We start from the raw sequence: 25,503 nt of genomic DNA, 5'->3' as shown, positions 1-25,503 counted from the left end.
TACACACACACACACACACACACACACACACACACACACACACACACACACACACACACTTTCCTTCTGTACTATTTTGATCATTTGCTAATAATCAATCAGATCGATGGATTCCAGAGAAGAGGAAACTTTGAAGGCCTTCTTCTCAAAACGATGACTCGTGACAGTCATTATATAATGTGACATATTTTGCTTAATATTTGGAGTACAAAAACAATCCTGATATCATTAGAAAGCTAGGAATCTCCTCTTTCCAACAGTGTATACAACTCAAAATGTGTCTTCAGGTCAATGCGACTGATTTCGATAGAGCAGGTCACATATTCCATATTGGAAACTTTCCATGGGAATAATGGGAACTAACTGGGAATTGAGGGTAATGTAATCGAATTGAATCATATCCAAGCATAAATATAAACATTTTGTTTTGTCATAAGAAAACATCCATGCAAAATGATACAATTAAAAAAACATAAAAAGTGTGGTGCAGTCTTCTAGAAATCATCTGTGCATGTGATGGAGGAATGGCATGGATATTCAAGTGTACTTGAATGGCATCTGTTTGTTTTAGTCAAGATTATGCTAAAATATACTTTCCCCAACTATATTTAAGTTCCCTATGAAGAGCCATCCTTCAATTTAGAAAATTCTCAGTTTATTCCCATAAATTCCCATTTACTCCATTAAATTCCCATGGAAAGTTTCCATCTTTGAAAATTCCTGGAATTTTGCAACCCTACTCCTGACAAATTACACTGTATTGATTCAGCTGGAAAAACTGAAAATGTGAATGTGACTGAAAGATATATTGTACTGTATTATTGTCTGAAACAAAAAAAAAAGAAGTTATAAAAAAAAGAAACCCACTTTTTTCAATAGACTACTGTATATTTTTTTTTTTAAACTCCAAATAGCCAAAAAAATAATTATGTTAAGATTGATTTAAACTGGGAACTATCTAAACAAAAAAAATGACTAATCGACACTGTTGACTTAAATAACTGCTGACCAATCAGATTTGTCACGGGGCCTTCCTGACACACGAACCCTTGACATCAAGTTAAAGTCACACTCTGACCTGGATTTGCTGCATGTGGTTCTGGGAGTTGTAGTTCTCCTGTGATGGGTCGGACACGCCTGCAGATACGGCGGTGGCTTGGGTCAGGACCCCGGTGCCGTCGATGGTCTCCGGGAGATGGGAGGTGTTGGAGGAGGAGGTGGTGGTTGGCACGTAGAGTTGGTGGTGGTCGCCGCTCACAGTCACCATCGACTGCTTAACGTCCTGACCCTGATTGTCCAGCGCCTGGCCGCCCATGATCAGCTGACCTTCAGCCGTTACCCCAGTTGCGATGGGGACCGTATGCGCTCCGGTCAGTCCTAGAGACTCCAGGTCCACACTGTTTATGGGGACGAACGTTATGTTGCCCGGCAGCCCCATGGAGCCGGTGTACGTGGACCCCCCTAGTGAGACCCCTTGGATGGACTGGACCTGCCCGGCCTGCGTCAAGAGGTCAGAGGTCGTCGTCGTGGCACAGCTGATCCCAATGCTGCCTTGACCACCATCGTGGATGAGCTGGATCTGCCCCGTGCCATCATCCAATCCATGTGTGAATCCTGACAGTGTCCCATCTGCATTTTGGATTTGGGGGATTACCTGGAAGAAGGAGCGGTGGTTTAAAACAAGATCATCGCCTGAACAGACTGTATCTTTGTTGTGTTTTTAAAAAAAAAATGTATTTACCTGATACTGGATGCCTGACACTCCATTGGCTGAACCATCATTCCCAGATGCTGTAACATAAATGGGCTGGTTTTGGAGACTCCCAAGAGGAAGTACATACTGTCCATTGGACGTGACAATTCCCGAGTTTTGAATGTGAAGGATTCCCTGGTCTTCCTTCCCAGATGAGACCGGAGTTAACACTTCCCATCGGTCTGAGCCCGTCAGCTGAATGGCTGACATATCTGTCGTCTGGGATTGAAATCAACACTCAAGATTAACAAGGACAGATCACACTTCAACAAGAGGACTCATCTCAGCTTTTGATTAGATCACAGGAACACAGAACCAGCCTGGTTTTTGTCCTGAGATCAGTTATAGATTCAGGGATTGTGCTGCTACCCCAAAAGACAGTAAATCATAAGAAGGGGGGGATCATGTAGGATTTGTGCTGATGCAAACGATGCAACAGCCACAAGCAAAACAGAGTGAAGATAACAGGCTCAGAAATGGTCGAGAGCAGAGAGTGGGGGATGGGTGGCTGTTACAGCACAATTGAACGCTACAGTTTTGATTAAGGACGATATCCCTGCAATATTAAAACACCCAAGCATCTTCAGAGCCAAAGGTACACCGGCTATCTTCCAACGAGTCCAAGTGACTGACTCCAGTGTCCTACCCACTATGGGCGGGTTTTACAGGGGTAAAGTGGGTGGCCGTTATTGAGGGGAACACAGGAAGTGTACGGCTTTCACCCCATGCCATCAAAATTGTAAAACGTGTGAACTTCATGCTCACAAAAACACAACCAGCAATCGAAAGCGAGCGAGAAAGACGGGCTAGAAAATGTCGGATACCTGTGTTTCCGTGGCGCCGCCGGGCTGCAGAAACTCGCTTTGACTGCTGTCCACGTCCGCGGACGCCATTTCTCCTTGTTTCAGAGGCTGCTCTGGCGCTAGCAGAGAGAGAGGGGGAAACTCAGCAAAACTCTGTAATCTTCAACTCCTGCCTGCCAGAAAAGCCCGCAAAACATCCCCACTCTCCAGTCCAAAAGGAGCTGAGTGCGAAATGCAACTTTGCAACCAAGATTGTGTGGCGATATCGGCCTAGATTGACTGTTTACTTTGTCAACTCCGTGGCTAGCCAGCTAGCTCGGTTAGCTAACCATGTCTAGCTTGTTAGCAGCAGAGCAAAAGATAAAAAGACGCAGCTTGCTTCGCTGTTGCACAAACTCACCGATTAGTTGCACGCTTCGCTGCGCTAATGGTTTACGTACCAGGCATAGCGTGAGTGGTAGTAACCGAGAGGATTATCTGAAAACTAAACTCCAAACATGATTATTTTATCAAAGGCGGGCTAGTGTTGATCGGTGAATTCGGGTCGATTTTTTTCTATTTTGATTGACGGTGCGGGAAACACAAAAAGGTGGGACTAACAGGCTTGACCGTCGAATTTGCATCACATTACAGGACGTCCCGCCCTTCTTCTCTTATGTGATTGGCTGAGCAAGAGGTTTGGCGAATGCCATTGCCTAAGAGGGATGTCAATCGGTTTTTCGTAGTACGTGTGTTTCCTGTTTGTTGTTGAGCCGAGAAGAGATGGAATGCAGTTGAAGAATTCCCAACAGAGATCCTGTTTAAAATGCGCCGTTTAATTCGAAATAAAACAATTTATGTTCCTTTTTAATGTTTAAATAAGTTATATATTTTAAACCGCTGGGGTTGTTTTAATTCAGTGCGCGCTCTCTTCGCCAAAACACATAAACATGCGAAAGACGAGGCGCGAGTTAGTTTCTCAAGTTTTATGTTTACTGTAGATCCAGTTGGTGTCCATTACTTCCACAAGGACTTAAGAAAACGTGTAGCTGCTTACAAAAGTCGAGTTCGTGTTCAAATTGTCAAATTATTATCCAAATTTACATTTACATTCTCACAAAGCTATTTGTGGTATTTCTTAGCCCTTCCCTTCATTATTATACACAGTGAGCTACGATGAAGATGTAAAATATATATTATACTGAGCTGTCGCACATAATCACAGATCACTTTGGGCCAATATTCACATAACGTTGTTGTTACAGCATCTCAGTAGTCAAAGAAGCAGAGTATAAAGGTGATGGAGTGATACATGAAACGGGAAAAACAACTACACAAATTAAACAACATGAACGATACTATTTTGATTAAGGACAGATTTTGACCATAAGGGTGGATTGGTGTTGCTTGGCACACAGAGGTAACAGAAACCAAAAGTCAAAATGCAACTTGACCTAGAGTGTGAAATGTGTAAGTCACAAGATGTGTCCTACTTATCCAGTGTAGTAAAACAATGCTTCCTTAATGCAGTGAACGGGTCACATGACATGGAAACCATTGAACACATCCAAGAGTTTTAAATAAAAAACACTGCAGTGGGAGTGAATGGGTCACATCACATTGAAAATCATGACATCTACTTTTTGTAAGCATCATTTTCAGTGAGGCACTATGGGCAAGTTAGCATAGTAGTAATTCATACAACATAGTTTTTGGGTCATTTATTTTCCACCCAATCCATTTTCATTCAGATATCGAGGTGAGAGGTCAGAGAACCCCCGTAAGCATGGTTGTACATTTTTCAATTGCCACATGTTAGCTGGCATGACATGTTTGTTGCTATGGTCCATTCCCTTTTGTTGTAGCTTGAGTCTAACATCAGGACAAAAACTGAAATTCACAACGCAATGGCAGGTTTGTCTCCTTTTTATTGACACATGCATTTTGATGAAGATGGGATTTATTTCATCCTGGCTTCCTCATGTTCATATCATTTTCTATCGTCCACAAGATGTTTATAATTGTATGGTGCTCTTGAAAATAAAGACATTCACACTGAGGAGGCAGTGAAGTGAAAAAAGAGGCATTATGAAGCTGTAAAGTCCAGGTGATCCACAAAGCAAATTTGTATCTGATTTACATTAAAGCTTTAACACAGCGTGGAGTACATAAGCTTTTAGTTTTTTTGAACCACTCCAAACCAAAGTCAATAATAAAAGCAGTGAGTATAACATCAGTCTCCATTCAGGTGTCCCATCCCACTGTCAGGGATGCCTGCTTTGCTTTTTCCAAAATAACAATACTACTCCCCTCAGAATACAATACAGTTCTGTCCTGAAGAGCAACACTGGATGATGGCTTTCATTCTCTGTTATAGTCAAAGCACCGGTCAAAAGCATTACAACCCGTGTATATTTCAGCATATTGGGATAATCATCTAAGCATAATTATGACTTTATTGTGAAAAGCATAAGCAACTGAGGAAATAATTAATGTCTCTTAAATTCTAGGGAAACATTTCCAAAACTCATTCCTGATGGCCTTTACTTAATCCAGAATAGGTACCTTTGGCTAACACGTGTTGCACGTTATCCTTATCAGTGCACAGTTTAAACATTTCTTTTAAAAATTAAGAAGCTTCATATGTGCTTTATAGATAAAGCAGATGTTTGTAAAAAAGTGTTTATCATGAGTATGGTTATGATGTGAGAGTTTTTGCCAATTAATCAGCATGTTTATTATGAAGGTAATAACAGTAGCAGACGCTGCTACTGATCTAATGAATCAAATGTGTTCTTAAAGATACATTTCAAAACAAGAGTCTTTGAGAAGTGTGGCTTAAATTATCCAAAAGTAAAAGCATTGAATTCTGTATTTTTCAGTTCAATTATAAATCATTGTAGTTTGAAAATATTCTCCAAATATTACTACAAATTATTGGAGGTCCTGAGTTGATCCTCTGAATTCAAGTAAAGAATGAAACCCATCAAACAGCGTGGCTCTTTGGGGTCAGACTGAACCGTGCTCTGAGCTCTCCCTCTGGTGTTTGTGTTTGCTCATGGTTTCTTCTTAGGGACACTGGGTGTGTTGAATTTGAAGAAGATAATGTCGCCGTCCTCCACCGTGTAGGTCCTGCCCAGTTGCCGGTATTTTCCAGCAGACTGTGAAAGAGAGGATACATTTGAATTATAGTCAAGGATGTTTCCTCGGAGAGTCAATGCTGATATTGGCAGAACTCCAACAGTGTGTGAGTTCAGGCACATCTTTTTGAAAACACACACACCTTAGCTGCAACTTCACTGCCTTCCTCTTTGAAGTCAATATACTTCATCACCTCCGCCATGATGAAGCCTTTCTCAAAGTCAGTGTGGATCTTTCCGGCAGCTTGAGGAGCCTTGGTCCCTTTCTGTTGGAGCAAAACACAAAAGAACATTTTAAAAACATAACAGAAAATATAACAAGATGCTTCTACCTCGAAGAACTTATCAAACATTGGAGACAAATATGTCCATATACATGATATGAAGGCGACAAAAGAGAAAATATCACTGGAGCCTTTGAAGGTGGCCACTAAAGACCAAAATATATACAAGAGTGATTTTTTTTGGACAAAATCCAGAATATTTATTCTGCTTAAAAGAAATCAAATGTAAATAAATGACCCTTTCAACCAACACTAAAGGGGACTTCGGAATAAACATTTCATTTGGAGGTCACGTTAAAATGACAAACTTTAAAGACACATTCTTTTATATGGCAGCACGTACCCTGATGGTCCACGCTCGCACCTCATCTGGTCCCCCTGTGAAGAAGTACTCCAGCTGCAGCGCTGCGTAGCCCGCCTTGATTATTTTAGTCATGACACTAGAGGCACAGAGGAGCAATGATGAAGCATTTACCTTTTGCTAAATAGTCATATTGACGCTTTAAACATAAGGACAAAAAGGTGTGAGACTTTTCTATTGCAGATACATTATTTAGTGACATTTAGAATACATTGGTGGATTTTTTTTACCATTCTGACATTTTATAAAATAACAGATTAATAATGATAGTAATTTATATTGATGACCACACATTAGTGGCAGTTAAACCATTTTTAAAAAAAAAAACTATATTTATGATATTGTTGCTACACTGAGTTCCTGTCTCACCTCTGCGTCTTCATTTCCTCGCAGTACTTGTTCCTCTCCTCGTCAGACTCCATATCCTGCAGTTTACACTCCAGAGCTCCACTCACAGGGATGACCAATGCGCCGGGGTCATGAGCGTCTACCCACTCCTTGATTTTCACCAGCCTGAGAAACACAGACGGCAGGGTGAGGTTTTATTCTGAATGTTCAACAATAGCTGAAACAGTGTATGGGATAATCACACTGGGTAAGTGAAAGCAAACCTACCACTTGTTCTTCTTTCTGATGTAATCCTTCTCTGAGAGGTTAACCAGGTAGATCATGGGCTTGGATGTCAGGAACAGATATTTGTTCAACACATCAATCTGTGGAGAGAAATAAAAAGGGCACATGAAAAAGTTTGGTTCTCAAAAAACGTAGTTTACCTATTTTCTCAGGTGAGACTTAGGAGAGATAACGGTTTTGTCTGCAGTGAAAATGTAGTTGTTATAAGGCTAAATGTTGACAAAAATGGATGAACCGAAATGCTGTTGATATTGGAAAATATGAATGTATTTTTTTTTAATGAATTTTAACCACTACTGGGATCTAATTCTAAAAAATAACATAATACCAAGAATATTAGTGTAGCATGCTCTTGATCTGCAAATGTGCAGAAATATCGAGTTAGAAGAACGAATAGCGACGCAACAAAAAAAGAGAACAAATAAACTGTTAAGGAATACTACGAACACACAGATCCTTACCTCCTTCTCGTTCCACTCGGGGTAAAACCTGATGTGGTTCTTTTCCTCCTCTACCCAGTTCTTCACCTTCAACATGATATCCTGAAGCGAGAAGCAGAAGATTATATTATCTGCTATATCCCCCAGGGATGCATAGTGACACAAATCCAGACAGGACAACAGAAGAATAGCACTAACACTACTTACATATTCAGGTTTGAGTTTTTTGTCATTTCCTCTGACAGCAGTTTTCTCCAGCTTGTCGAGAACCGGAGCGATCATTTCCACGTCCTTTAGTCGCAGCTCCTCGTGGATGATCTCGATGTCCCTCACTGGGTCAACGTTACCTTCCACGTGGATAATATCCTCATCATCAAACGCGCCTGAAAGAGGAAGTCAGAATTTGACACATTTTCACAACTTTGTCACACCATGTAATACCTTAGTCAAGCCATATCAGACCATTGATAAATAACATATTCTAAAACAGGGATACACAATGTTTTGTTTTTTCTAATCAGCAATGCATTGACAAGTTTCACACGAAACAGGGATTTTTAGAGTTAGTTATTTATATCTTAAATATGTCTTTTAACTCCAGCTCAATGAAGAAAAATTTTTTGGGATCATTTATTTTAATTTCTTTATATAAGAATCAATAGTTTGATACCCATTGATAACATTAGATACCCTGTTATAGAACAGAATATATATTCAGGTACTGTCTATATACTTTTGTCTTGACCAAAAACATAACATTAGTGCATTTCTAAAATGAGTCTTGTTGCCCTTTAAGAGGAGTAGCAGTAGATCTTAACTTGTCCTCTGAACACCTGTCCCCTCTACTCAGTTGAAACTACACAGCAGCTGCAGGTAGTCATATTCCACTGATACTGATACTGTACCTCTGCGGTTGCGAGGGAATGATGATAGATCATCTAAACTAACTAATAACTAATAACGACATATCATAATTAAATCACAAGTTAATTACAAATATATTTTTTTTTTTGAGTCTGCTGTAACAAGTGTGTTGCAAATGAGAAACATAACAAGTAGCTGCATAAAAGTAGTAAAACAAGTGAGCTCAGTGATAACCGTTAGCTAAAAGAATTGAGTGAACAGTTAAAAAATCAAATTTCTGAAACTGTGAGGAGTACTACAAATGCACATTAGACTGATGTAAACATTGTCAGTTCATTTTCACGAATAATGTTATGGCAGTATCAACTTTGATATAGTTAAAAGATGAAATAACATCAGGTTTAGTTCATCTGACAGGGCTATCAGCGAAGAAGGGTGGAAACCTGGATTGAAAACTCACGAGTCATGTGGAAGATGCCATCACAGGCACTGATGTGGGAGAGGAAGGCGTTTCCAAGTCCCTGTCCTTCGTGAGCTCCCTTCACCAGACCAGCAATGTCCGTGACGTTGAGAAAAGCTGGAACCTTGCTAAAAAAAGACAAAACAGCGAGACAAGGAGGGATCATCAGACAGAAATCCATGGATGCTTGACACAATTCAACCAGCTGTCAGGACAGAACACACACCTAAGTGGTTTGTGGTACTGGCAGAGGAAGTCATAGCGCTCATCGGGAACAGGCACCCTGCTCTCATTTGGGTCGATTGTGCAGAAAGGGAAGTTCTCTGCAGCAGCCAGGCTTTTGGTCAGCACGTTGAAAAAGGTGGACTTCCTGAGGATGACAGGCAGGAGAGTGTCAAAAGCAGAGCAACCTTTGTTCATTCAGTCTCACAACACACACACGCGCTTAGCTAACATCCACATTGATTATAATAACATGTTAGTACATACCCAACATTGGGTAATCCCACAATTCCAATTTTCAGAGAGGTTCCGAACCGTCCGATAATTGGAGGCTGTTTGGGTGCTTCTGGCTTTTTGGGGGGCATCTGCAAAAGTTACAACAAGTTACATGATGATCTCATGTCAACATATTCAAAAAAAAGCCACGATTGTTTTGTAATAACACCCCAGTCTTATTTAAAGTCAGCTCTGGGCACTTGGCAGCTCCATCCTGTAGAACTAGCTCCAATGAAAACGTGTTAAGGCAGCTCATTCAAACACAGCATGCTAACGTTAGCTAGCTGTTAAACGCTCCTAGCTACCTGTTAGCCAAAATATGTGACTGAACACACACTAATGTCTGCCTTTGACAGTCTTCACAAGTAGTCTGGAAGCTAATTAGGTATACAATGTTATTTTAGTACCGTTATGTATTTTTTAGCCTATTTTATACGTGGTGTTCGCTCCTCTGGTATCTGCTCACACCAGCCGCTCCGGTGGAAAGGCAAGTCGGAGGGCAAACCGGAAGTGTTTTGACGGGAGGGCCCTATGATTGGTCGGGTCGCTTAACTAAATAAAGAAACTTTTTTATATTATTTGATATTCGATTTGTATTTATTTTGTAATTAATATATCTGTGTTGTCTCAATTATACTGTTCTAGGATATTAAGAGAAGTTAAACGGAAATGTATTTCGTTGCAGTTTACTTTACGGCCCTCCTTTCCATGGTGAACTGTAGCTAGGGTTACAGTTGTACAGCATGCGTTCAAGAAGATGCACACAACCCAGAGCCCTGACACAACCCAGAGCCCTGACACAACCCTATAAATAGGCCTATAGCAGTCTGTACTGTGAATGGATGGAAGCCCACCAAAGCCAAAAAAATAGAAAAAAGTATACAGATTGAAAATGTAGCCTTATGATACAAGGGTAATGGCATCCTTTCTGGAAACAATGACATCATATATTAAAAATAATTACTGAAAACAACGAATTTCAAATAATGACTTCGTATCTCAAAATAATGTCTTACCCGACTCAAAGCAAGAAGTTACTTTTCAAAGAGTAGATATGAGATTATTATTTTGACACTCATTATCTATCTGGTATAATTCAGATTAGAATATCCTAAACAACAGCAAATGTAAGGTCAAGGTCTGAGCCACAAATGCAAGTTCAATGTACACTTGTGTTTTCTACTTGAAGACAAGTGCAGGTCCATCACAGCAATAGTTGTGAGGTTAAATGTAGTTTCAGTGACATTCAACAAACCAGAGAAAAGCTTTATGCCAAACAACCGAGCCTCCCCTACATAAGGATTTTAGCAAGATTTTTAAAAAAAAAAGACACGCAATTCTGTAAAACACTTTATTTAGCCAAAAACTTCAACTGTGACAACAGGGCTTCAATATGGATGTTCACTCATATCAAATGAGGGTGCATGCGTACAGTTCAAGCAAGTAATCATTTTATTTCTGTCAAGAAATAAAACACGCCAAATAATTAAAATGTTTGATGGGTGGCCATTACAGTATACTGCACACTGTTACTAAACAACAGAGGAAATCACCCAAACAATGATTTACTGTTAATGTAAAAACACCCAAATAAAGTAAATCTCACAACAACAAAAAAAGACAAAACTAAAAAAGGTAACATGGTAAGATGTTAATTAAGTGAAAACTGGGATCTTGTAATACAAACAAAACAGCATAACGAGAAAATGTATTAAAACTGCACATTTTCAATTCCTGTTAGCTGTTACGAGGATAACCCACAAACAAAACTTCACAGATTTCCTCAAAGCAAGGAGAGAGCTGGGCCTCGAGCCACTGATCATGTGAAAAACATTTTGTTGCAGATCCAAAGCATTGCTCATTTCCACCTCATTCCTGTTTTCTGGCATTTCACTTTTTTTTTTTCTTCATTATTCTGCCTACAAATGAGGTGTCCATAAACTCACCACTTACATTGCGGACTCGGACAGAGTGCATCTTTCGGACCATTTTTTAAACTTTCAATATACATTGACAAATAAAGAATACATTTCACATATATAATCTGGTCCAAAAAACCATACAAAAACAAGCATCTGATCAATAACACTGAAAACGGTGACTCTTCTTCACTGCTCAGTAGTGACCTGTGGGAAAGGACATGCAAGAATGTATTTATATTGAAAACAATTCAAGCATATTTTATACTTTAATGTGTGTTAACAGTTTTGTTTTTTTGGAGTATTTAACACTTTACTAATTAGGTGTCACTTTACCGTATTCAAGTTTTAATACATAAACATTATTTGTATTTTTATGATTCTTATTTTGGAACATTGAGTAATATGTGATTGTACAATATGTAAATTATTGGAATAAACTGTCCATTCGTCAATATTATAACATTTGGACTAATGATAGAAAAATGGTTTGTCCTCACGTGGCGAGTAGGACCGGGATCGGGATCGTGAGCGATACCCTCTGCTGTAGTAAGGAGATGGAGATCTGCGTCTGTCGGGAGAAAACAAAACCAAAGCACTTCATTTGAGGCCTTTACATTTGACCAATGGTTAGGATCACTTGATGAACATGATCAACTTGAGTCCTCAAATCCTAAAAGCTTCATCTAGTCCATAATATGTCTTCAAAATAACAATCAATAGACGAATGCGCCAAACAGGCTCCTGGTAAATCAACTTACTTGTATGATCTGTACTCTCTGTCGTCATAGCGTTCATAATCACGATCATAACTTCTGTCATAGCCCCTGACGGAGCCCCTGTCGCAGTCCCTTGAGTTACGCTGCGATGATGACCCACCACCACCACCACTGCTACTACTGCTGCCCCCACCACCTCCTCCGCTACCGCCACTGCCACCGCCACTGTAAAAAAACACAGAAGAAATACATAGTCAGAAGTTGGAAGATGTTGCACATAGCAGCTTTAAGGAAACGCTCTTACGGAATAAAGCTGCCTGGTAGAGGAACACTCACTATGTTGGTCGTCCCATGTATATCCCAGGTGTGGGTGTATGGGCTCTTTTCGTGATGGAGAAATCTACTCTGATCCTGCGCCCATCAAGCTCCATCCCGTTGGCACGCTCCTTGGCCTGAAACAACAACTAAAGGTAATCCTTTTGTATTAATAAAATAATGAGTCTTCAGGGGAAAAGTTAAATATGGAGGAACTCTAGACCAATGCTGCTAACGTTATGGCCAAAACTTTTCAAATATTTGTAATAAAATTAAAATGTGTATTTGCCTGTTTTATCCAACATACCTCCTTAGAGTCCTCACGGGTTTCAAAGTAGACGAAGGCAAAGCCCCTAGAGCGACGTGACTGCTGGTCGTACACAATGTTAACGGCACTCAAAGGGCCGTACTTTGAGAAAACCTCCCTCAGATCCCTCTCAGTGGTGTACAGACTCAGCCCAAACACACCCAGACAGTTGTTAGGGTCTGGGTTGGCCTGTAAGAGCACATAGAGCAGTGTATAAATATTGTGAGCAACTGAGCTCCCAAGCTGGTAGAAATCTAGCTTTTCTAAGCAATTCAGAACCTGGGTATCTGAATTTATTTGGTAAGAGAGGTGACATTCCTCAGGATTTACACAACAAAGGTTTTTATTTTTATTTTAAGAAATAATTTAAAGTGACAAAAGATAGTTCAATCTACACACAGAAAACACTAAAGAGTCAATTAGATGTATTTAGGGGTATTTCTTAGTATTTAAAAAGTAAAAGACTCCATGGAAACCCCAAAATCAAGCATGTAGAGGTCATTTTTACCCTGTTGCCAATGTGTCTGCGACGATTTGACATGGGTGAACGGCTGTGGCTCCTGTGCCGGCGGTACTCCCAGCTACGAGATCGGCTCCTGGAACGGCGTCGGTGAGAACGGGAACGAGAGCGGGAGTGATGTCTACGTGAGCTTCTATGGGACCGGGACCTACTAGAGATAAACATTAACTTATCTATCTGAGCAAGTCATTTATTGTTGAGTCAGATGAACAGGTAGTTCAGTAATCTATTTCAAGAGTCAAAATGTCAAAAATAACTTAAAAAAAACATAATTTTCATAAGCACATGAAAATAAACCATATCTTACCTGGATTTGGATCGAGATCGGGATCTGGACCTGGAGCGGCGGGAGCCATCTTTTGAGCGTACCGGTGAGCGGCTGGAGGATTTAGCAGAGCCCTGAGGGGACGCACTCCTCGAGCCAGGCTGTGAGTCCTGGACAGAGGACCAGACACGGAGATAAGAAACACAATAAGGCCCATTGTGTGCCAAATAGAGAGCCAGGAAGTGACAGCGTTGCCCTCAACATGCCCCCTTCAGAAAGAGTTTATCATATTTTGCCATCTAACAGGTTTGACACAACATATTTAGGAATGTGATTATAAGAGGTCATACATTGTAACACATAGTTAAATTAGATATGTTGTAATTTAGCTGAAAGACATATAGCACAGAAAATAAGATAAAATGTGTGCAGGGATTGACCAAAGATGTTTCTGATAGTGGAAAAAAATGTGCATGCTTAAGAGAAAGAAACAGGATGAAATACAGAAGCATAGCAGACCGTTAGGAAATTACTCATACCCTTGTAAACTTCTGATCTTAACTTCATAACTTCTTTAACTTCATTACAACCCTCCATTTTCTTCTTTCTTCAGTTTGACATTATGACTTCTTTTTCCTCCTCTTCCCCCATTTATCATCTGCCATTACAACACTAGAAGTGGGGCCAGATCTTGATCGCTTCTTTTTCAGCATGGAATACATTAGCATGCATCAACACCATCAGCGCCAAACAATAACAACTTCACATCTGACACGTCTTCCGCCTTTTTCTTTCTTCATTACTCAACCTTAATAAAGAACAAACAAGGGTGATAAGGCATGTTGGTTTCCATAGGAACCAAAAAAGTTGAAAACAAAAAGCAGCAAAACCAGAAAAAAACAACAGTTATTAGCTGAATACACGTTTGTATGTTAGCATGACATGGTCTTGATTGGTCATACATTACTATGGACATAATCATTTACTATTGAATTGTATTATTATTTTGTTATTACTGGTTGTCAATATTCCATTTGTTTGATTTAAGTAACACATTAGCAATAAAGCTAGGTAGCAAATATCATGTCAAGTGGACAACCACATTACTCGACTGTAGGCCATATGCTTTAACATATCGGATTTTTAAACATTTGAGACACACTCAGTAATTAAATGTCACGGTACTCACATGAAAGCTATATATCGCATCTATTTAACAATACAGAACAGATGTTACTCAGTTTTGAAGCCAGGTGTCAGAATGTTTTGTTATTTACGTTACCAGCGATCGAAGCTATCATTTAAGCTAGCTAGATGTTCCAACTGTCATTACGTTATATAAATATCCCAACTCACCTGCTCCCTAAATTCTTTCTCGTTGTCGCTCATGTTACTATAATTAATGTAACACAGCAAATGCACGTGATAAACGAACTGTCACAACTGATTCAAATCCTCAGCCAAATTTACGGAATAGCAAACTGGTTTGAGCTGAACCAGCTAGCGTTAGCTTAGCTAATGTAAGAAATAATCTTTTCCGGTTCCGGTTGGTTAGCCAAATACATCTTGCATTTTACACTTATATAATAAAATCCCTGTATATTGAATTCAAAGGCTGCTTCCGTTTCATATTAATATTTTCATAAAAACCAAGACAGTATACTTTCATAATAAATGTTACAATAAGGTGAGTCATTTAATAAATCAAAGTCCAGTTTAAAAAATGAAATACTTTATTACAGGGAGAAAGAGAATCACACTTTTAAGCATGAACTCAAACATGCGTGTGTGTACAGTAGTTTGCTATGCAGTATACTATACTGCAAGTTTAATTTAATGTTATAGCCCTAAGTAGCCTCTTGCAATACCCTCATGGAAAAGATTGCTAAATCAAACAGCGCCTTGTGTTACATAATGATGGTAAACATCGATAAATGCTCCACTCATGGAGTAAAACAAACTATACACACTCTCCAGAAACACTTTCTCATCCAGTCAAGTCATAAATAATAGCAAAACAAACATACTTCAAGCGGTCAACCATGCATCTCTTTTAAAAAAGGGACTGGAAAGGAGGTATCGATTGATTCTCATTGTCTACATTTCCCACAGCGATTGCATTCATGACATTAGCATTGCAGTAGTCACTGTTGACAATACAATCCCACAGTTTGGAATTTACACCGAAATATCACTGATCTTCAACAATCAAATTAAATACATTTTGAGTCAGACTTTTGATTTGTATGTGACCAAGTCCATCCATCCATCTTCTCCCGCTTATCCGTGGTCGGGTCGCGGGGTAGCAGTCCCAAGCACGTAACCAAGTAATTTCCCAAAATAAACAAAAGCATGCTCTCTAATTGGAGCTCAGTGTCAGAGGGCTGAAGGCACTTCCGGCAACACTTCAAACAGTAAAACCAACTATTAAGTCAATACAAAAAGCCATTCAGTCAGTAGTGCCAAAACTTGTGTAAAACATACACTTCTTCCATCCTGATAATGTCTCCAATTATAACTCAGAGAATTCAAAATGTTAATACAGGAAAGGGGATACAACCATCTTTTAAGACTTTGTTTTAATTTCCTCAGACCAGAACAGCTACACTGGGTTAATTTTTGTCCACGTCTTTGGCCCATTCCTTTTTGTCTTCAGCATGTAGTTAATCTACACAGATGTTGCTCCCATTCAGAGGGTCACTTTTGTTAGGCGGTAATTGGAAATTGTTGCGATCCTTTAAAGCAGCTTCTGATTGAGGATTTCCCAAATCATTATTTTCCTGAAGATCGGCATGTGGCACTGTAGAGAAAAAGGAAAATGTTTCTCAAGCTTTCATATGAAACAGAGTTTTTACAGCTTTTTATGAGTAATTCATTCAAGCTCTTTCAAGGTACCTAAAGCAAATCGTTACAGACTCCTGTTGTTACTAATTCATTGATTAAACAAGTAACTAGGTCAGGTATGCACTGGGTCTGATGTGAGACGCCAGGAGACAACAAACAGCTGCTAATGGGATTGTTTAATTTCAAATATGCAAATTCCTAACCCTGAAATCATAACAGCTGGAATATAGCATTTTTAAAACTTTAAAAACATTTGAGGAATTATATTAAATAATGTTGTAGAACACAACTAGATGCAGAAAAACCAAAACTATATTAGGTGAAAATAACATGTATACCTGTTTAAAGGTTAGAGGACTTCCTTTTGCGATATAGTCAGCGTATTTACATGCAAAAACCCCACAGTCGCTGCCATTCTTTTGCTGGGGAATCTCCTAGAGAGGCAAGAACAGTGTACAAAACATTCATCTCACAGTAAATAGGAAAATATTAATTATAGTGATAAGTAATTTATCTCAGTCTGACTTACAGTGGCCCGCAAGCTCCCAACAGACCATTTAGTGCCTTCGAGCTCTCTGCCTTTCTTTACTTTGTGCTCCTCTTTCAGGTAATGTCTGGAAGAAAGCATATTGATGTCATGTCAATTGATGTAAACATTGAAATGCACAGATAACCAAAGCAGAAGAACACAATGAGGACTCACAGTAAAAGACCGCAGATGTCATCGTGCCTGTGTCCCATCGAGTCATATGACTTAACTGTCTTTGACTTCAAATCAATCACCTTCAATCAGAGAGGGAAGTATAAGGTCAAATATATACAGTAGAGTTGCCCCGCTTACATTTTTACTTGAACACTTAACCACAAAGCAGATGCAATAAGGATTGTTTACACTGATGAACAAAAAGGACATACTTTAACATTAACGTTACAAAATAATGAATGGATAATTTAAGTACCAGTTAACCCCCCTGCTGGCAAAAACTGCTGAAGTACATCAGGAGCTGGCAGGCAGGAATCACCAACTAAAAAGGCGGAATATGACCTGGGAAGAAACCCTTCAAAGTCTTAGTTGTTGGGACTCACAGCCATCGCCCAGTGGACGCCCAGGTGCAGAGGGACCAGGAGGAGGTCGTAGAGGAAGAGGTCGACAGCCTTGGTCCAGCGCCTCACTGCCATGTGTCCGCCCGCCTGCCCGCCTCCGCCCCCCCGCAGCTTCGGGAAGAAGAAGGTGCTGAACGAGTAGATTTTCAAGCCTGCTGCTTCACCAGAGCACCGCTCCATGACAAGAGACAGGTAGAAGTTCATCACCTTGGTAGAGGAAACAGGGGAGGCACAATATAACACATGTTTATCTTATTGCATCGATTCAGTTGTCTTATCTGTCAGAGAGAAACCATTATTGATTTTATTTTTATTATCATACATTTGACCTCATTGTGTCTCGTAACCTGATAACATGTTATATTTCGCTGCATGTACCTGTAAAGTTCTTAACTTAATAATCTGAGGGGAATTTCTTGTCATTTTGTAAAGCACTTTGAACTGCATGTGTTGTATGAAAAGTGCTGAATAAAGCTTTATTATTATTATTAAAAGTCCTAAATGTATCTCTACAGTCATTTGACATAAAGAATATTATGTTCTTTGAAATGATAAAAAGAGGCTTTTACTTTCACGGCATAATACAATGACACGTACAGTAGGTGAATGCTCACACGGCAAAGATAGTAACAGCTGTATTCAATTCCAATGCCATATTTAGAAAACAGCTCGTGCAACAGGCTTTGTTTCCATGGTGACGGTGTTCCAGTTGCTGCTACTACCACCAAACCGAACATGTCTGGTTCGTCAAACACTGACTTCACTTCGTACACAAAAAACTCAACTAAAACACTGGTAATGAAGACGTAGGTAGCATTTACTTTTTCTATTACAAGTTCTTATTGCAAGAAGTGTTCAACATTCGACAGGGTTATGTGTCATTGCTGTTCATACAGTGTAGATATAAATAATATGGATGAAAATATATACAATCGCAGTTGTTATAAACAGTGTTTGGTATATCCTTTGAACACACCCCTTTGTTGAACACAATTGGTTACAAGTATCCAAAGTTGTTTGTATTAAATGAAACTAATGAGAAAAATTAAATGAAAATCTAAATTGACATCCACAATAATATCAGCTTGCTAGAAACTGTCTTCACGCTTTAAAGGTCCCCTTTTACACTGTTTTGCATCAATATATACAAAAGATGTTTCTGAAGTGTTTGGCTCCAAACACCAAACAGATCATTGCAGCATTACCCATAATCCCCTCTGTTTCAGGCCTGTTTCAAAAGTGCTGATTCTCTGTCTGTTACTTTAGATGAAAATAAGGAGCCCCTCCCCACGCCCCTCTGAGAGATATTTGGTTAAAAAGAACACAATGGTGCTCTAGGAGGAGATTCAGGTGAAACTTTCAGAATCTCTTTACACAGAGGTGACACATGTTTATGTATAAAAGACATGAACAAGTGGATTTTGCACAATAGGTGACCTTTAAGCACCAACCTCGTCGTTGAGCCAGCCTCCTTCCTGCAGCGTGGCCAGGTCTCTCTGTGTGATGTGCAGTTTGAACGCCGCGCTGAGAACCAGGTTGGGATCACTCTGAGCCAGAGCACAACTCACCTCGGCTGACATCTCCTACACACAAAGACAAATACATTCATGAAATATTGTTTCCATGCTTTCTTCATCACAGTGACTACACCTCATTTTTAAGAATCTCACCTTGGTCAGCCTGGGTATGTCTTCATCGCTGTGCCTTGTATGTGCTGTGTGTGCAGGATGGGAGTCAGGGAGGCTGACAGCAGGAGTCTCTCTGTCCACTAGGTTGAGGCGAGTAGCTACTTCTGTAGAAAGATCCAAATCGGCCACCTGTTTCTGCTGCAACACAGGCTGACATAACAGACAGATATAATACATCCGCTTTCCGCCCCTAAATATAACTTAATGGATGCTTTGACATGAGAGAGCGAGAGAAATGACTACCTTTGCACATCTCACAGGCTGCGTGTCCTCAAAGGCTCCACTGAATGTTTTACTAAAAGTCAGGCTACCCCATCTGAAGATGAATCATTTGGATGTTAGTAGAATGAACAGAATGAATCAGTATACATACAATTGAGACGATGTATAAATAAGCGCACTACACTAACCTCTCCTTGGTTGCAGATGCATTTCTCCATGTAAACATACTAGGAGCAGCTGTGCAAAAAAAGATGTATTTTAACTTAAGAATGGACATTTTTCAACCTAGTTTATGTGAAATGACTCTTTTTATTCAAGGAATTGTTTAAATATATTTACAACAAATATTATAGCTTAACAGGACTCTGAATAAAAACAACACTTACAACTATCTATCACAAACAAATACGTTTACAGATCACTTTATGTTTATAGGTATCCTACCTGTGTATCCCATTTTCCTGGGCACTGGTTCAAAGGCTTTTCCGGAGGCAGCAGTTCTGTGATCGCCCTGTGACAGCGACTCACTGGGAGCAAAAGAAAAAGAAGATATAACAGAAGTTCATGTCCTAAGGTAAAGTTGTTATATGGAACTTGGACAGATGTTCAATTACTCCACATGAATAATGGGTAAACTTACTCTTTTGGTTTGGTTTGGTTGAAAGGTAGTGGTTGGCTTTTGCTGTGTTGCTCCGTCACCCTCTCCAGCAAGCGCCTGTAGTGTTCCTTGTTGTACTGCTTTATGTCCTGAAGCGAGAACCCAAGTGATGCAGAGTGTTAAAGCATGATTAGTGACGATCCTCTTGGCAAATACAACTGAAATCTACATTGGGTGCTCTGAAAGCAGAAACTGGTTGAAAATAGTCCAATCCAATTAAGCCAAGAAATGTACTTTATTACCTCTTCTACTGTAAGAATGGGCTTGTAGCAGCGAGTGTGTCCAAAGCTATTGCAGGTTGGATCGGGGTTAGTGGTTCCTACTCTCTGAGCAGGTCTGGAGGGCAGCAGCTGGAGGGAGGCTCTCCTCTCCCGATCCTTCCCCCTGTCCGAGAGCACCGCGGACAGATTTGCCCCGCTGCATTCAAAAAGGGATAGTTGCATTAGCAGGGAAGCATTTAAAAAAAGGTGATACAGCAGAATATGCAGCCCTGTATATAGAAAAAGGGAACTGGGTCTGGACTTGCCTGTATTTCCTCATTAAAGGAGGCGAGGAGCTCTGAAACGGATTCTTCCCACTCCTATCATTCACTCCACCTATTGGTTTAACTGTGAAGAAACATCAAAGTCAACCAAATGAAAGTGGGAAAAGGGATTGGAGGAACACTCAGTAAAGAGTGCCGATAAAAACCCCTGCTATAAATACAGTCAACGTATAATTCTTCTCCAGCAGTACCAGCAGCCCTCACTTACTCATTCTCCACTCGGTCCTGTTCAGCCACGAGGTTTGGAGCTCATCTATCCCTATCAGAGTGACAGGCTGGATCAAAACAGGAAATGCAAGGTCATTGAAGATGGAGAATACATATATTTAATGCCAGAGCACATTTTATATTACGGTTAGGAATCTGGACACAGAAGAAAATGACTTCTAATAACCATTTTATGTGTTGCCCAAGAAAAGCCTTCAAAACCCTGCCTTGGTTGTCTTTTGTAGAATATTTAATTGTATCTACATGTGGTTTTGTAGGTTTATTTCAGTATATGCAAACTACAAAGGGTAACGCTACAATGCATAAACAATACAGTAACATGCCAAATGTGCCTTTAGCTCATTTTGGATTCAACACACTTCTATTTAGAACTGTTAACGGCTAACCCAGGGTGCATGTGCCACTCCTCTGCAGATGATGAATTTAATGAGACAAGGCGTCTAGTCAATAGCTTTGCATCTGCATTAATCTGACTAATGTATCTGTTTTGAACTTCAGATGCCCGTATGATGAATGTAGTTGGAGCACAAACCTGCATGTCTTCATAAAGTTCGGGCTTCACACTAGTCTTCCGCGGGTTGCGCAGCCTGAGCAGACCTGCTACACCGGCCACAGTCTTCTTCACAAAGCTAATGACTACATCTGAAAAACAGGACACCACAATTAACAACTTGCATCTTCATTTGTGGGAGACAATATGGAATCATTATTAATTATTGTACAAACCTCGCCTATTTCTTTTCACCTCTACCTGGTCACTCTGGCAAACATTGTCTGCAACATAAACACTGAAACAAGAAAATAACATTTTGAGATGGGTGATACTAATAATATAAAATATAACAATATTCCCAACTCAGTGACATTATATCAACAATTTGAGGACATATTTGGGTTCGATTCAGGTAAACATGTCTAAATGTGTCAGTCTAATACAAAAGAGAAGGAGGTTTCTACTATTAAGTGTAGGGTTAGGGGTAGTATGATATAAAAAGTTGTAGACCAAATTGTAGGGCTGAAACCAATTATGTTAATTATAAAGGAAAAATATGCTGCAAAATTAGTCCTTTTATTGGAAAATATGATGGTGACCAAGATGTTTATTTCTACTAAAATATGTTTTGTAAACCCAAAAGTCCAAAACCCAAAAATATTACATTTCAGTCGTATAGAAAAGAGCACAAAACAAAAACGGATAATTCATTCATAGTTTATTGCAAGACCATGATATTAGAATGCGTGAATAAAGTGTATGATTGTACATGATAACATAGAAGGTAACTGTAATGTTATTTGGGGTTAGCCCAAACATTACACATGGCTGATTTAGTTTTGTTTTAAATGGACGTTTCATGTTATGCTCAGGACAACTCATGAATTAACTTAACTGCAGCATGAAAGACACACTTGAACTGTTAGGCTAGCAGTGTGCAAATCTACTATTACTTAACAATACGAGACGATATTTTGGTGACGTAAATTGTTCACTCGGATCATTTAACATGATTAGCATGAATTAGTGTTAGCTGGTTAACGTTAACTGCATAATGTTCGATGACGTTACAGCAGCCAACGTTCCTATGTTATGATTTTAGATGTTATGACTTTATATAACGTGAATCAAACCTTTAGATAACAAAGAGGATATAATAGCGCACCATCAACTCAACTATTGATAGTGAACCCCTACATAGGACTACAATAACAGCCTTTAGATGATCCACCGACCTCTGGTAGTTCCGTTTGGCCGGTCTGATGAGGCTCTCGTGCCGCTCCTCTTCTACGCCAGGTCGCGTGGGTATGTCCTGGCTAACGTTACCTTTCCCGGGCCACTCGTTGTGGTTCTGCCCAGTAACGGGCTCAAACAGCGATGAGATTCCGTCAACTATCCATCCATACATCCCAGACACATACGAGAGAATTGTAACGGGGTCTTCTACGCGGTCCAGGACTAATCTCACCACAGATAAGATGTCAAACAAACGGTCTACGACACACCGCCTGCCGTTGGGGTTAGCTCAGTTAGCAGCACTGCGAGGACCTGCGTCATTCAGTGTTGATGTTTTACGTGGTGCGAATGTTCTACTCACCAACGTGAAACGGGTGGGCGGAGTTCTAATGGGAACTTTGTGTGGAAAGATGAAATGGAGGAACCACCACACGCGGCTTCTACGAGCCTTATAAACAAGCGAACCCCCTGACAGTGACAGAGAGGGTAAAGAGCGTCAGTTATGGCGTCAGTAGAGATCACTAGCTTCTGAGCTGCTTAGTTATCTATTTTGTTACATAATATTTCTTAGTGATTCCCATTTACTATATCCCTTCGAGTCTTGAGAAGACAATCACATGAGGATAGGTATTACGTGTCTATGAGTTGATTACATTAGATTTGAGTGTTGCTGCAGAAACTAGTGTCCCATCTTTGATACAAATGTGAGCAAATACTTATTTTCCACCATAATTTGCAAATAAATTCTTTAAAAATCAGACAATGTGATTTTCTGGATTTTTTTCTTCTCATTTTGTCTCTCATAGTTGAGGTATACCTAGGATGAAAATTACAGGCCTCTCTCATCTTTAAGTACACACACACACACCTCTTCAATGTCTATAGCAGTTAACAGGGTACAGTATTATAAAAGCAAATATTTTAAATATAATAATTTTTTTAATGGAAAATATAATACTAGCCTGTCTGAAGTTTATATAAACAAAAACAGCACATGATAATATGGGTTGGTTCATAAAGATCTTTCACTGCAAGAGTGTGTAGAGATAAGAGTACATCAACTCAGGATATACTTAAATGATGAGCTGCAGTAAAATAAAGTCAGTCTGTTTGGTTTGTAAACACACACTTAAAAATATTTATCAACTTTATAGGAGAAACATAGATAATACATACAAAACATTTATATCGTTCACTGTTATGTAATCAACATGCTCATTAGGCATGTTGATTACAGATTCTCAGTAAAAATCAGTGCAAATTTGGACGCATGTATAATGAACATCAGTCCTATTTACAAGCACAAACGCGTATAAAAACATTAGTAAAAAAATAACAAACAGCACTTTCAAATAATGAAAAACATTTGTTCTTGCAATATCTCGAGTGGCCTTCAAATAACCAATATACAGAGAGTAGAACAATTACAATAGAACATTTCAAAATAATTTATATGCTTATAAAATCACGTCACCCAAAATGTAATATATTCCTTTCTACATGGGAGCAAGGCATGGACAGTTTTGGAACAAAATGCAGACAAGAGGCAATTCATTCAGCGTCGGATCACTTTGGGTCGGGCTGGAAAGCAGACGAATCTGATACACACAAACAAATAAGGATTATCAGACAAAGTGAACAGCAGCATTCTGCACAATTTTATTCCAAGCAATCATAGAGTTAAACACAAACCCACCAATAATTGGCTGATGTTGTAATCCAAATGAATGTTGTGTTCCATTGACAGTATTATTATTATTATTATTATAATATCACATTGTTGGAACAGATAAAGGCACCAAACTCTTTATCAATGATAACAAACGTACTGTTGACTGTTAAATATCAAGCTTATCCAGGTTAGTTGATCTTTATATCAAAGGCTTGGTAGTTTGCATAATACATTCAAAAGGTTTACATGTGCAAAAAATGGGTTTAAATATAATTTAACATAAGGACCATAAACCTCCAGATTATTACCCCATACGACACTCAGTGAATGATGAAAAGTCGGCACCCGTGTCATCACAAGAGGTGTATTATACTTCTTTATTATTTGGTGGAGTGAGTACGTTACACTCACACTCTCCTGGACCATTCACGTAAGGGGGCGACAAGCAGCTCAGGTACAGCCACGTCCTATTGTCCTGCAGCCAGCGCTGCCGATTACCAATCATATCAGGGGAACAAGGTGGCTGTATCCTCCTTTCCTCTTTAGGGGACAGGGCTATATGAGTCTTGCTTACTTGTTTGGGAGATGATAGAGCACACAGGTTTTTCTGGAATTGAATAACATGCTGTTTTACAGGAAGTGTTTGGCCATCCATCACAAAATCTGAATTGTTCCTATATTAACTTGTCTTGTGTCTGTGTTTTTTTCCACAGGTGAATTGGAAAACACTTCCCAAAAACAAGTGACCAAATTAGGAGACAAGCACCTAATGCTGGGATCAGACTACACAATGTTATTGTCCTTTGATAGACGGATTGAGTCAGATTAAAGGAGACCTATCATGCTATATTTAAATGATATACTATGTATGACCATACCTATATAAAAAGGTATATTTATACATTTTATTTTTCCAAATACCAAACGGATCATTTTTTAGCCATGCCTCGTTTCGCTCATTTTCGTTCTATTCCAAGCCTGTCTTTTAAAATTCTGAGCAGCAGCTGACCACGCCCCCCTGCAGAGGGGGGGGGGCATGAGCCGGCGAGAGTCACGTCACCATGTTTGCTGTGATTACGAGTTTGGAATAAACATGTCATCTCAGAGCAATGCATGTGTTCAAGCATATTATCAATTTGATCCAGAAACTGACCCTGAAGCAGCGGAGGTTTTGGTGGAGGAACAAACATCTCGGTTGCAGCAGGACGTTTCTGAATGGTTAGTTGACAAGCTGTTGTCCCTATTTATTTTACTCTGTTACGATGCTTGCTACTTATTCCGTTCATATTTTGTCTAATTAGCAAGAATGCAATGTGTACAATTTGTAACTTAGAGTTTGACCCAGCAATAAGTCTCTGAAAGGCGGGGAAAAGTTGTGTGGATAGAGGCAGAGCGCAGCGGCAGGCAGAGAGGAGCAGGCTGCGACTTTGTAACCCAGGAAAGGAGTAGGAATCCTGGGTACGTGAGTGTTAAAAGTGCATTAAACTGTTTTAATCCGACAGCCGCTGATGTGCACGGAAGTCTGTCCGTTTCGTTAGTATTTGAATAGCCAAA

The 25,503-nt window shown here is 39.6% G+C and overlaps 4 protein-coding genes and 1 long non-coding RNA gene across 12 annotated transcripts in view; 1 reads left to right on the top strand and 4 right to left on the bottom strand.

Annotated features, from left to right (window-relative positions):
* The window catches only part of gabra1 (gamma-aminobutyric acid type A receptor subunit alpha1), a 314,765-nt gene that overhangs the window by 93,276 nt on the left and 195,986 nt on the right, over window positions 1–25,503 (top strand). The gene's annotated exons all lie outside the window — the stretch shown is intronic.
* LOC104965964 (obg-like ATPase 1) lies at window positions 4,446–9,724 on the bottom strand. The gene is made up of 11 exons (XM_010795038.1): window positions 9,623–9,724; window positions 9,207–9,304; window positions 8,944–9,087; window positions 8,718–8,845; window positions 7,601–7,776; window positions 7,415–7,495; window positions 6,936–7,033; window positions 6,690–6,833; window positions 6,303–6,399; window positions 5,819–5,941; window positions 4,446–5,696 (listed from the first exon to the last, which is right to left on the bottom strand). The coding sequence occupies exons 2-11, from the start codon at window positions 9,302–9,304 to the stop codon at window positions 5,592–5,594; spliced, it is 1,194 nt and encodes a 397-aa protein (XP_010793340.1). The 5' UTR covers window positions 9,623–9,724; the 3' UTR covers window positions 4,446–5,591.
* Window positions 10,553–14,786, bottom strand: LOC104965966 (transformer 2 beta homolog). The gene is made up of 8 exons (XM_010795039.1): window positions 14,617–14,786; window positions 13,303–13,430; window positions 12,984–13,143; window positions 12,476–12,664; window positions 12,190–12,305; window positions 11,896–12,078; window positions 11,635–11,705; window positions 10,553–11,341 (listed from the first exon to the last, which is right to left on the bottom strand). The coding sequence occupies exons 1-8, from the start codon at window positions 14,647–14,649 to the stop codon at window positions 11,331–11,333; spliced, it is 891 nt and encodes a 296-aa protein (XP_010793341.1). The 5' UTR covers window positions 14,650–14,786; the 3' UTR covers window positions 10,553–11,330.
* Window positions 14,971–22,652, bottom strand: senp2 (SUMO specific peptidase 2). 2 transcript variants are annotated; one of them, XM_010795041.1, is made up of 17 exons: window positions 22,277–22,652; window positions 21,275–21,336; window positions 21,081–21,190; window positions 20,529–20,595; window positions 20,303–20,384; window positions 20,019–20,193; window positions 19,759–19,865; window positions 19,563–19,645; window positions 19,307–19,355; window positions 19,140–19,212; window positions 18,879–19,034; window positions 18,660–18,791; window positions 17,191–17,415; window positions 16,808–16,887; window positions 16,634–16,718; window positions 16,443–16,538; window positions 14,971–16,060 (listed from the first exon to the last, which is right to left on the bottom strand). In XM_010795041.1, the coding sequence occupies exons 1-17, from the start codon at window positions 22,447–22,449 to the stop codon at window positions 15,998–16,000; spliced, it is 1,818 nt and encodes a 605-aa protein (XP_010793343.1). In that variant the 5' UTR covers window positions 22,450–22,652; the 3' UTR covers window positions 14,971–15,997. The 2 variants fall into 2 exon arrangements, with proteins under 2 accessions (XP_010793343.1, XP_010793342.1); XM_010795040.1 differs by having other exon boundaries at window positions 18,879–19,046; window positions 22,277–22,650.
* On the bottom strand, window positions 23,402–24,838 carry LOC104965968 (uncharacterized). Its single transcript, XR_800606.1, has 2 exons — window positions 24,361–24,838; window positions 23,402–23,875 (listed from the first exon to the last, which is right to left on the bottom strand). It is a non-coding gene; the product is annotated as an uncharacterized lncRNA (long non-coding RNA).

Source organism: Notothenia coriiceps, unplaced genomic scaffold (genome assembly GCF_000735185.1).
Source record: "Notothenia coriiceps isolate Sejong01 unplaced genomic scaffold, NC01 NC01_scaffold00037246, whole genome shotgun sequence".
Taxonomy (NCBI): Eukaryota; Metazoa; Chordata; class Actinopteri; order Perciformes; family Nototheniidae; genus Notothenia; species Notothenia coriiceps.
The sequence above is the reverse complement of the archived record's forward strand: the minus strand, read 5'-3'. Positions and strand labels throughout refer to the sequence as shown.